This window comes from Papio anubis, chromosome 6 (genome assembly GCF_008728515.1).
Source record: "Papio anubis isolate 15944 chromosome 6, Panubis1.0, whole genome shotgun sequence".
Taxonomy (NCBI): domain Eukaryota; kingdom Metazoa; phylum Chordata; class Mammalia; order Primates; family Cercopithecidae; genus Papio; species Papio anubis.
The window spans coordinates 70,893,621-70,906,801 of record NC_044981.1 but is presented as its reverse complement, the minus strand read 5'-3'; the positions used below and the strand labels follow the sequence as shown (position 1 = coordinate 70,906,801).

Genomic DNA, 13,181 nt, shown 5'->3' with positions numbered 1-13,181 from the left:
CTCCTGTATATGGAAAAATTGCTTAAATAAAAATTACCCAAAAGAAAAAAAACCACCCAAAGAAGTTGGTAAGTATTACAAAAGAAAAATGAAGGCATTGATGAAACCTACTAGAGATTATTTGGGGGACAGCCAAATGTCAGAGGCCTGTGAAATAACACGAAGTGGTGTACTGAAAATGTATTCATACGTCAATTCTTGCCACATAAGGTTTGCCTGGAGGCCCCAAAGCAAGCAACATGGCTCATCTAAGTAAAGAGCCAGCCAAGATAATCTAATGACCTAAGAATCTAATGACACTATACACTGTCTCTGATCCTGCTTGGTTTTATTTTAACAGACCGATTTTTATTGCTTCTTTTCTGTGAGTGTCTGCAATGATTCCCTGCCACTGCTTACTGAAATATTTTCTTAAATTATGAGTTGAGTTTTTTAAAATGCAGTTTTAAAAATATTCATTCAGCATGTTATTAATTACTAGTATGAATTGTTGGCAGGATTGGACTAAAGGGGAGTAATTGCTTTAACCACACTATCTAAGGAGTACTCATCCTATTAAAAGAATTTTCACATGAAACATAAAAATGAATTTAGAAAAGGACATATCCTATTGAAGATATTGGAAAAGAGTTTCCTCCTTCCTTCTCAGTCCCTTCAGCCCTGTCATCTGATCATTACAAAACTTTCAAAAGAAGTAAGTCTTTGCCATTTACATTGCCTTTACCAGACCTGGCACAACTAAGGTCTGAATCTATTGCTTTTTAAAATCCTCTTGAAACATCCACGCTGTCATTGTTACTTATATTAACATCTACATTCCCTTTCAGACACATAATTTTCTGTTACTTTTTGATCCACTGATTTAACAGGGATGCACTTCAATAGCAGTCTTTCCAATTGTCAAATATATTTCCTGTCTCTTGATATTTAGGTTACCCATACACTTTGCATTCCCAAGAGAATTAGAAGATAATTTTCAGAATCTTGAAGTCATTTCTCTGTTTCCTGGGAGCCAATTTCTCAAATATTTACATTAATCTCTTCGAGGGCCTTAAATAATTATAAGTAATTCAAATCAAACATTATTTTGAGAAAGGAAATACTACTGACTCCTGCTCTAATTTTCATTTTATTTGGGAAAGCACTTAGACTCCAACACAGCCAATAAAGATAATGGTGATCTATGACTAGGAGGTCCCATAATTCCCTCTGCCATTAGCTCTTCACCTAAAAGACAACAAAAAATCTCCTCAGCCCAGTCAGTTGGAGCATGTCTAAGGATTCTTTAGTTGGAACTCCTTCAGGAATTTAGTGTGGTCTCCACAACTGCAACCTTCTTCAGGAAGCGTGAGGCATGATCAAGCTAACTAGAACCCTCAAAGTATTTTTGCTAAGTCTCAGCAAATATATGAAGACTAAAAAGGGATAAAGATACTCTCCCTAGAATTTAGTAGCACTCTGAAGAGAAACTCCTTTCTGCCATTCTAAAGGTATTCAGCTCTTAATACATCTTTCTCATGACTTACAGTCATTTTATGCATATTAACATATTTTTTTAAAGAATCTAAATATTATTTGGGGAAAAATCTATTACATCCTAAAGTAGAAAGCTAAATTTTTACAGGAGTAATATTAGATATTGAATCATTTCTGTAGTTGAGAATTTGGGATCAATAAATTATTTTACAAAGTAGAAATCTAGGCATTTCAGCCATCTTAGAGTGAAATAACTGTCAGAATTACTACTAATAATTTTCATTTTCTTCTGAGGCTTGATTTAATACTGAAGTGAAAACCTCCCCTTTTGGAAATGGTAATTTAGCCTCTATTTCTGAGATTCTAATGTGAGCCCTAGTCCTCATTATAGGTTTTTGTGCATCTCCTCAGAAGATAACCAAGACAATATGGCCAAAAGACTATAAAAGACTGTGCTTTCTGAGTGTTACAAAAAAAGCGTTGAGTCAGAATACTTGCTAGCTTTGTTTTTCTCTGGCTTTGATTGGACATGATTTGCTTATAAGAGAGATAAGACATGCTGATAAAAATAGAACTGGCCCAAACAAGCTGATTTGTGACAAAACGTTTAGTACTTTCAAATTTTTCTGTAGCTAACATATTCGGTACATAATTCAAGTAGGATTTACTGTTTACTGTAATAACCCCACACGACCTCCCTCTCTATCTAACCTTTCACTTTTGTACTTATCAAATCGATTTGAAGGAAATCAAGTTCCTCTTACTCTCTGAATCTGGTCTATAAAAAAACCTCAGCCCACAAAAATTGTGATAATAACAATACAAGCAGCCCTACTGTGTGCTAGGCATTGCTCTAAGCTAAATCATCTTGCATAATCATCTGACCCACTCTGTAAAATTTACATTATTCTCCTTTTTACAAATAAGGAATCCAAGGCAGAGAGAAGTTAAGTAACTTGTTAAATATTGCTCTGCTAAAATTTGAGCCTAAGCAATTTGGGATCCAGGGTCTATTCTTTAACTACCTCTCATGACACCATAGAAGATAATTTATTGGCTTGTGCATAGAATGTTTCCTTTGCCTAAAATTATGTTCACGTATATATTTTTAATGTGGTCATATGGATTTTTTCAGTCAATGTAATATTTTGAATATTTTTCTAAGTTTTCATAAGAAAAAAACAAAGTCCATTGTTCTCAAAGCACAGAACCAACTGAGAAGCTTGTCCTGATTTGTAACATAATTTCCCTCAGGAAACCTGCAGTTTGAGACCTACAGTGTTAGTAGGAGAATCATCCCTGGATTTGAGGACATACAGCAATTATTTGATTTCTTTAGACCCATTTTATTCTCTCATTTGCAAAATAAGGTAATAAATTAGGTTATTTCCAGATTCACTGCATGAAGTTGCCTGGACATACACATTAGAAAGCAAACATTCAAGAATTCTTACTGAGCACCGCTTGAACAAGGGCAAAGTATGTGCATGCAACACAGGAGATTAGCAGAAGAGAGGATGGGGTGTGCATGCTCAGAGGGACAATAGGAAGTATTTTCTCAAAGGTTCCTACACAACTTTCAAGCGAAGATAGGTCCTCACTTGAAAAGTGAGGCATGAAAAGCAAAGGCATGGCTACCCCAGGCCATCCAGATGTAGCCCACGCTGACTCACAGTGCCCTTCTTCAGCAGTGTGTCTTCACCTCTCTTCCCACACCCTTCAGTTTCCTTTTCATGCCCCATTTTTATTTCCACACTTCTTATCACCTCTCTTTCTCCCCCTACCAACTATGAAGCCCACATGGACTTGCCCTTTCTAAGTATCTCATCTCCTTAGGGCCCAGCTCCAGATAGATCACAGAGGTGGGATTTTAAATATTTAACAACCAATCAGAATGGATGTCAGCTATAGTGCTGAAGTGAGTTTCTGAGGATGCCAGCTATAGTACTGAAATGACTTTGAGGCCCTCTGAGGCACCAAGCTTGACCCCTTTGTCTTCTGGATTATGGGGAGGCCCAGAGAATTCAAGGGGAGAGGCTGCACAACTGGAATGGCAGGGTCACTGGCTGGACAGAAGAGACACTGACCCAATCAGGAGGGATAACAGCTGTAAAGAACTAGTTTGCCCATCCCGATGTGTACCACATTAATATAAATCTTGCTGATAATCAAAAATAATTACAAATAAGGTTAAATCTTATTAAATCTTACAAATTAAACCTCATATATGTGTGTGCATACCTATATATACACACACATATACCTATACATATTGATAAGTATTGCTATAGCTGTGTACAGCAGCTGCTTCAACAAATTTCTTTCCTTCCTCTCTCTAAACTCTAGAAAATTCTCTCTCAAACTCAAGCCAAGCCCACTGCCCAGTGTGTGTTTACTCTCCTGTAACCTATTGCTTTCTGGGGGTGCAGAGAAGCTGCCCCCATCCCTTTACTCATTCCAAAGAAACCACTTTTCTACCATCTCCACTTCTCCACTACCCCTCTCATAATCACAGTGGCCCAAGAGCAGTTAAGTGGAGGTGGGAAAGTCTGGGGTAGGGGAATGGGAAGAGGGATCAAAGACTGTAGTTACTCAGATGTTTATTTTTCAGTCACATAACTTCATCTATACCTGAAGTCTTCACAGTGGCCACAGAATAGAAAATGAGCACAATATATGCAAGAAATGCGAAGATGATACACTTGGCTCTTGATAGAGAGTAAACAGATTAGCAAGAAAGGACATATCTGCGAGCAAAGGGCCAAAGAGTCTGCATTTAGTTCCATGTTCTGGCATATGTGTGAATCTTAGAATTGCTGCTCTCAGGGCACAAAGTAAAGCCCACTATTGTGCCCCACACCCCGTTTCCCTAACTTAAAATCTCATGGAAAGAAAAAATGTCATATATTCAACATAAATATTTTTTTCCATTTAGCATTCAATATACAGAATAAGCAACCAAGCCATTGAATTATCTTGTTCTATTATAACCTAATTGGTTACTGTGTTTGTGTGTAGTGGCGGTAAAACTAAAGAGGAAGAAAAATAACTAGCTAATTATGCTCAAGTATAAACATAGCAAAATATCTTTTCTTTTACATAAATATCCAGTTTTGGATTACTCAATTAAGAAAGCAAATCAGCTGAAAATAAACAGACTGAATGAGCCTACTATGTTAACTCACATGAATCCTCTGAGACTTCCAAAACAGTTTTCTGGGTATCATAAAATAAGGGTTCTTTGCACAGCATGGATCACTAGAATATATTTGACCTAGAAAAGAGCCAGAGTCTTAACAAGAGAAAAATATAGTAAACGCATTATGAAAGCAATGAAGTTAAACCACAACAAACTATCTGATGTTTCTTATCTTAGTTTATTCCTATTAATACCTTTAGATTTCATGACCCTAGCTCAGAGTCAGTGAACTTTTTCCTTGTCATTTTATTTCCTTATCCAGAGATGTTTATAGATGGTCATATTTCTGAAAGAAGGCTCTAGTTGAATTGTTCACATTAGGAGTTAATAGGGGTTAAAAGCATGGTACAGATGGTAAGGGGATAGCTGAAAAAAATTGCTATGCTTCTGTGGCTTTTAAAAAATCCATATTTTATGAATTAAAACCATGGAAAACTATCATGATGTCTAAACATTTAAAAGGAAATATTATGCTTCACAGAGGTCATTCTGGCACAGATGTTGGACTGTTCCATGTCTGCCCTTAAGAATCCAAGACATCAGACCCTTGACGTCATTCTTTTAAGATTATAATGCTCCCCAATTTTGATTAACTTGTTTTTATGAGACTCAGGCCTAATACTCAAGTACGTATCTTTTACTATTTCCTTCTTTTAAATTAACATCAAGATTTTCTTTCCAATGACTAAAAATAGATTATTTATGCTGCAGTGGTAAATGAAGTCTATTTAAAGTACAGTGATTTGGGTTTAACTGTTAAAAATATTATGGGCCTGGGAGAAAATAATACCAGCATTTGTCCTAACATAGCATTGATATTAACAAAAATGCTCAAGTGCTTTCTGTGAAAATCACAGGAAAACTCTGCACACTAAATATCAATGTCTGCAGGAAATATTTCCTTTTTAAAACTGAGTGTAATGCCTGAACATTTTGTAAATGTTTGCAAAGCAAAATTTGTTAACAGGTCTCTCAGCTCATGCTAAGAACAAAATGATGATATTTTTACCCAAACTCACAGCCAGCCAATTCTACCTTCTGATATACAAAGACTTTGGTTCATTAACAGAGAATATATTTGCTTACCTGTTAGTAACCTATTTCAACTCCATATTATTCTCCCAAATCTGCATCTGTATATCCAGCAACTCATTCAACTCTTCTACTTCTATGTTTAATAAACATCTCAAACTTAACATGCTCAAAACTCAACTTCTGGTCTTATCCTCTGTCTGCTCCTCCTGTAGCCTTCCCCATCCCCATTAATGCTGACTGCATCCTTTTAGTTGCTAGGCTGAAACTCTGACTTCTCCCTTTCTCTCACATCCACATCCAACCCAGTCAGAAATTTTATAGTTCAACCCAGAAAATATATCCAGAATCTGACCACTTTTCACTATTACTATTGCTACCACCCTGGACCTAACCACCATCATTTTCAACCTAGATAATGCAACAGCCTCCAGCCAGCCTTCTTGCTTCTGTCCTTGGCTTACTACAATGTCTTCTTAACACAGGAGCTAGACTTCACCTTTCAAAACTTAAGTCAAGGAGCAACAGCTCCTTTGCTCCTTAAGTCAAGGAGCAAATCAAATTGTGATATGATTTATTTATTATGCCTATTATTTACAATATTTACCCCATCCTCCAGTACATAAACTCCAGAAGGGAAGTAATCTTGGTCTGTTTACTTTCCTGATCAAGTGCCTGAACCAGTACCTGGCAAGTGGTAGGTATTTGATAAATATTTCTTGAGTTAATGAATGGATAAATGAATGCAGTATTTTATCAAATAGTGGGAATTCACTGCTAGCTTCATTCATGTATCCATTCATCAACAACATTATTGATTCCAATCAATGTTATTGATCACCAATCAACGTTATTGATTCCTGAATGCCTATTCTGCAACCAGTATGGACCCATATTCTATCTTCTGTTAGACCCCCTGGCAATTAAGATCTGGGATTACATTTAATGTAGTAATCTACAGAGGTAAAACTATTGGTATGTAGAGGACCTAAATTAAGAGATCAACTAGGTCGGTGCTGTCCAATAGAGTTTTCTGTGATGACGGAACTAGTCTGTATCTGTGCTGTCTAGTACTATAGTCACATGGAACTAGGGAGCACTTGAAATACAGCAATATGATTGAAGAACCTAATTTCTATTTTCTATTTTGTTTTATGTTAATTAATTTAAATTTGAATAGCCACATGTGGTTACTGTATTGGACAGCACAGCTTTAGTTCATCCCTCTGCCTCTCTACCTAGGGCTTTCCCTAAGATATCCAAGGCAGAGTGTTAACTACACCACTTTGTTTATCAGAAAAGATGATTAACAGCTAGTTACTGTCTCCTTTTAACTCTCTTTTCTCCTCTAACTATCCTGTTCATGAATGCATCTTCTTTTAGAATTATTGTTATTTGTCAACTAAGGTAAAGCTTTTATATCTTGTCCAATTTGTAAAATATGAAATCTTAAACATTTATCCTCTAAATCCAACAGAACATTTTACACACTTTACTACTTGCATAATAAAATGTCTTTAACTTTTTTTACTTTATTTTTCAGCTTTATTGAAGTATAATTGATGCACAAGGAACTATGCATATTTCAAATGAATAATTTGATGCATTTTGACCTACGTATACACCTGCAGAATCATCATCATACATAATGTAATTTAAAGCTCAAATGACTAGGGCGACTGCTGACCCACAGGACATCCTTGTGTCAATTAGAAAGAAAGAGTCCCTCCTGCCTGTCAGTTGCTTTCTGACAGATGGGAAGAAACAATGTCCTTGCTCTCAGCTCTTGGCTACCTCCTCAGCTGGATGCCTTCACACTGTGAACAGCATACACAACCATAAATGGTAGTCCTGCAAACTGGTCTGCTAAACTCATTTTTTTCAAAACATCCTCCCAAGGTTTTGAAGATTACACACTGGTTTCCATTTCAAGGTGGTAGAATGGAAATAGATTGTAGTCTCCTTTTCCCACTGGAAATCTCAAAATTTTAGAAAGGATTTTTTAATGCATATAGCTGGGAAACAGTATCAAGCTTTGGAGGACCATATAAACTTTGAGAGGACATTTGGAAGACAGAAAGCAGGTGTTATTAGAAGGAGGATTTAAAACCAGCTCAAAACAAGAATAGGAGAGTGCTGCCAATAAATGTTGGGAACGGATACAAAAGACAACAGTGTTTGCTACAGGAGAGCAGTAGGAAGAGCAAGGTTGAACTGTGCACCTTCCCTCTACCAACTTAGGCCACATTTGGAGTCAAAGAGTAGCAACAGGAGTTACTGCTTCCAGCTGGGAGTCAAAGGTATGGAAGCTTGAATCAGAGAAACAAAGCAGCATCCTGGACACCCTGAATAGCTGGAGCTACCAATGGAATGAGACAGCCTCTCCCCTACCAGGAGCTAATCTATGAGGCACCCTGCCAGCAGTATCCTCATCCCCTCCCATACACTTTTGAAAACAGACTGAAATACAAGTTCCTGCAGCAAATCTGGTCCTTCTCTCTAAGCAGCCTGCAGGATCACATAGAACAAAGAGCCTAATAAGGAGTCTCAGCTAACAGATGAACACGCAGGAGTCACTAAGTGTTGGAGGAAGGCCAATACCATTAAAAAGAGATACAATAGAGTTCTTTGTTTTTAAAACATGAAGAATATACAGCCCAGAATTAATAATGTCAGAAAAGGACTTCAGAATATTTACAAGTCATATCCACAGAGATATGTGAGAGAATATTAAATCCACAGAAAATAATCAATTGGAAAGCACACCTATTAAAATATTGATCTTTTAAATAGAATACTCGACAAGTAGGTCAAATAAGAGAATGGACACAAAGAACAAATTGCTAAACTGTAATATTAATCCAAAAATTTCTTCCAGAATGCAATAAAAAGTGATGAATATATAAAAAGAATAAAATAAAAGTTAGGAATTATGTAAAATAGACTCAAATGCTCCATCATCCACCCAATTGGAGTAGTATTAGCAGGAATGGAAGGAAGGTAACATATACATTAGTTTAGTTGCAATTTAAGGTCCAACCAAGTTCTGAGTAAGATAAATTTAAATAATAAACCATACCTAGATATTATATTAACATTTCCCAAACCAAGAATAAAGGAAACAAATACTAAAATCTTTGGGAAAGAAAAAACAAAATCTCCTATACAATTTTCTTGTTAACGAATGAATAAAATCAAAGGAGCAAGAAAAAAAGTTAAACCTGCAATTTTATATCCAACCAAACTATCATTCAAGAATGAAAATGAAACATGAAGGAACAAGAAACTTTACCACTCACAATAATTCCTTGATATAATTTTGCCAACCAAAGTAAAAATGAATATAATAATAAGGAAGCTCTGACAAATAATGGTGAACAAAAAAATCAATTAAATTATATTATTAATTCTAGATAACTATTGATTTTTTAAAACAACAATGACAGGAATTTTTAAAGTAACAATGTAGAATAAACTTTCAAATTAGGTCAATATGGAAGAGAATTGAAATGGGAAGAAATACTTAAGTAAAACTAAAGCATACAAAAATTTTGGTTTTGTTTAATAACTGTAGAGAAACACAGACCAACTCTGAATATTAATAGAAAATATATTTCATTCAAGTGCTAACTGAATAGCATTTAGTAGAAAAACACAAATACAATTTATAATTTTTACACTATCACAAAAAAGTGGAAGAAAATAAAATCAATCCAACAAAGGCAGAAAAAACTTGAAATGGTATTCAAATATACTCCCCTCTCCCCTAATTTAATCAGGTCCACAAAATTTCATAGGCAACTCTGACCAACTCTTTAAAAAATAAAAAAAGTCTTTTAAGAATATGCATTAGCTTTTTAAAAATTTCGAACAGGACTGCATAAGGAAAGAAAACCATAGCAAATCTCACACAGATGCAAACTGCTAAATAAAATACTAGAAATTTAAATTCAGCAATCAATTAAAAGAATAATGCACTATGATCAAGTAAGGTTTATCCCAGGAATACAAAATATAGCTTTTTAATAATGAACAACCAATATAATCCAATATAATTGGCTAACTTAATCATATGATTTAGGAGAGAAACAGTTTCAATAGATGTCCAAAGACAATTGTGATTATGTGTGTATATGTAATATACTTGTGTGTGCGTCTGTTTGCGTAAAAAGTAAGAACAAAAAGAAACTTCCTTAATCTAATAAAGAGTATCTACCCCAAAATACAGCAAATGTGACATTTATTAGAAATATTGTAAGGTCAAGAACAAAACAAGAATGCCCATTGCTACTGTTACTGTTCAACATTAGACTGAACATCCTAGCCAATGGAATTAAATAAGTGAAACCATAGTAAGTTGTATAAATGTTGAAAAATAAGGGGTAAACTGTTATTATTTACAGAGAAAATGGTAGAAATTTCAAGATAATCAAAGGAAAAACTTTTATAGCTAAGAAGAGAGTTCAGCAAGATAGCAAGAAACAAAAACAACATAAAAAACAATGACTTTTTTGGCCGGGCGCGGTGGCTCACGCCTGTAATCCCAGCACTTTGGGAGGCCGAGACGGGCGGATCACAAGGTCAGGAGATCGAGAGCATCCTGGCGAACCCGGTGAAACCCCGTCTCTACTAAAAAAATACAAAAAACTAGCCAGGTGAGGTGGCGGGCGCCTGTAGTCCCAGCTACTCGGGAGGCTGAGGCAGGAGAATGGCGTGAACCCAGGAGGCGGAGCTTGCAGTGAGCTGAGATCCGGCCACTGCACTCCAGCCTGGGCGACAGAGCGAGACCTCGTCTCAAAAAAAAAAAAAAAAAAAAAAAAAGACTTTTCTATATATTGCCATTGATTGTTTTTAAAATGCAATTGGGAAGGAAATTAATGAATTAATGCAACAATACACAAGTATTTCAAATCTGTTTCAAACGAAGAAACAGAATAGAGTTCAAAAAATAGACTCACAAACAAACAGAAAATTTATAGAAAGTATAGTCATTAAGGCCACAGACTAAATCTAGATCCATATGTTTTATTTTTTGCTCCACTATTTCTTGACTATGTGTTGCTGTGCAAGTTATTTGATATTTCTGTACCTCAGTTTCCTTGTCTGTAAAATGAGGAATAATCATAGAACCAACCAATATGTGTATTTAAATGATAAATATGTACGTATATATGTATGCATCTATCTATAGAACACATATGTTTATGAAATATGATAAAAGTGGAACTTCAAATCAATGGGAAAATAATGGTATGCCATTTCAAATCAATGAGACTTACTAGCTATCCTTTTATAAAAAGTAAAAGTTTGATTTCATCTTACACTGTTCAAAAAATTGTAATTAAGATTAAAATCTTTTAATGATAAGAAATTATTAGAAGAAAATGTAGGCAAATATATGGTGCCTTAGAGTTAGGAAGACCTTCTGAAATAAAACACAAAAAGCAAAAGCCATAAAAGAAAATATGAGTCCAGGCGAGGTGGCTCACGTCTGTAATCTCAGCACTTTGGAAGGCAGAGGCAGGCAGATTGCTTGAGCCCAGGAGTCCAAGACCAGCCTAGGCCACATGGCAAAACCCATCTCTGCTAAAAATAAAAAATTAGTCGGGCATAGTGGTAAGTGCCTGTAGTCCCAGCTACTTAGAGGCTAAGGTGGAAGGATTGCTTGAACCCGAGAGGTGGAGGTTGCAGTGAACGGAGATCACACCACTGCACTCCAGCCTGGGTGACAGAGCAAGACCTTGTCTCAAAAAAAAAAAGAAAAAGAAAAGAAAATATAATGAGTTTAACTACATCAACCACAGCAGTATAAAAGTGAAAAGACAAGTACTAGGAGAAGGTATTTCAACCTAAATAATAATAAAGGATTAGAATCAACAAATCATTTAAAGAAAGAAAAGAATCATCTATTTGAAAAATAGACCAATAATATAAACTGGTAACTCACAGAAGAACTAATAAAAATAATCAAGATTTATATAAACTGGCATTCAACCTCACTTTGATGGAGGAAATTCAAATTTAAATTCAATAAGTATATTTATACACTGCTGAAGGGAATTTAAATGTAAGTATTGTGCATTCATGGATCACTTTACATATCCCGTCACCTCAAAATTCTACTGTTAGTATCTACCTCAGAGTCAACTAACTTTGGAGTAGGTATTGAGGAAGCAAGTACAAGAATCTTCATCATAATATTATTTGTAACAGTGAAAAATTCAGAACAATTTAAATATTCACAAAATCAAGAATGACTAAAGAAATAATTGTGCATCCTTTCTATGGAAGAACACGCTGCAATTTTCTAAAATGAAGTGAATCTATTTGAACTGAAAAAATGTCTAAGTCATGTTGTCAGGTGAATTAATGTACATATCATTTATGCTAAAATACAAACATAGATATATCTTCCATGAGCAATGCTATGGAGAATTCTGGAAGCATATACATTATATTGTTAACAGTGACTATTTCTAGAGAGACTAAGATGGGGGCATTACAGAGGGGAATAATCAAAGGGTATGTCAACTTGATCTGTAAAGTTATAATTTTTTGTAAGGAGAATCTATTACTAAGGTAATTTAAATTTTTTAACGTACAAATTATAATTGTAAAGTACTGCAAGCAAGTTGCTTTAAACTGGTGAAATCAGTGAAACAACAGTCTTTATAAAATCTAAGCTATTTCTTCTTTTCATTCATATTACTGGAAAATCCAAAGATGTTGCATGTCATACCACAGGAGTATAATCCTTTACTCTCTGGTCTTAAAAAATGAAAGGTAATCTTGGGTGGGACTTTATTTTTGGGGGCCATGTTTTGGATGAAGTTTCATTTACCCACCCAGGGTGCTATGATATAAGTGCTCTTTAATTTCTAAAATGATTATTCTGGGAACAAGAGTTACCCTCTTAATATAATTAGAACATTTGAATGTTAATTTAATAGAATAGTTTTTCTCAAGTCTTAGTTAATATTCATTGGGAGAACAATTTTATAAATCTAAGAATTATCCATTTTTTAAAAATTTTTATTCCCACATTGAATGTTTTGTGATAAGATGTTAAAGGACTAATTGAATTGGCTTTTAGTGGGAAATGTAAGACTGTGAAGGCCAAACATACAAACATTTATTTCTTGATAACCACAAATGGCCTATGATTAAGACGGAACCTGATAATTTAAGGAAAATTAACTTGTCTAAAGTAGAACAGAGAATAATTCATGAATGTACTAATTTTTCTTTTTCTACTTCCCTGCTAGTCTACATTGGTCTTTAACTATGACATGTACAAACCAGTGGGAAAACATTAACCATGGTTAATGGACTGAATGGGTTTATTTAAGAAGAAATATTTAAAGAACTAAAAGCATCAAATTATCTTCACAACACATATATTGGTCACAGAGACATCATATAAAGTATGTCCTAAATATTACGTCTTCCAAAAACCCATCTTAAGCCTCATAAA

The 13,181-nt window shown here is 35.0% G+C and overlaps 1 protein-coding gene across 2 annotated transcripts in view; it reads right to left on the bottom strand.

The window, feature by feature from the left end:
* The window catches only part of LOC101020671 (filamin-A-interacting protein 1), a 140,757-nt gene that overhangs the window by 106,668 nt on the left and 20,908 nt on the right, over positions 1-13,181 (bottom strand). Inside the window, exon 2 of one of the 2 annotated variants that reach the window (XM_031667239.1) lies at positions 4,662-4,750. The exons of the other annotated variant lie outside the window; for it this stretch is intronic. Within the exon in view, the coding sequence (XP_031523099.1) occupies positions 4,662-4,703 (42 nt within the window). The 5' untranslated portion in view covers positions 4,704-4,750. The remainder of the gene's footprint in view (positions 1-4,661; positions 4,751-13,181) is intronic. 2 annotated transcript variants of the gene reach the window in all.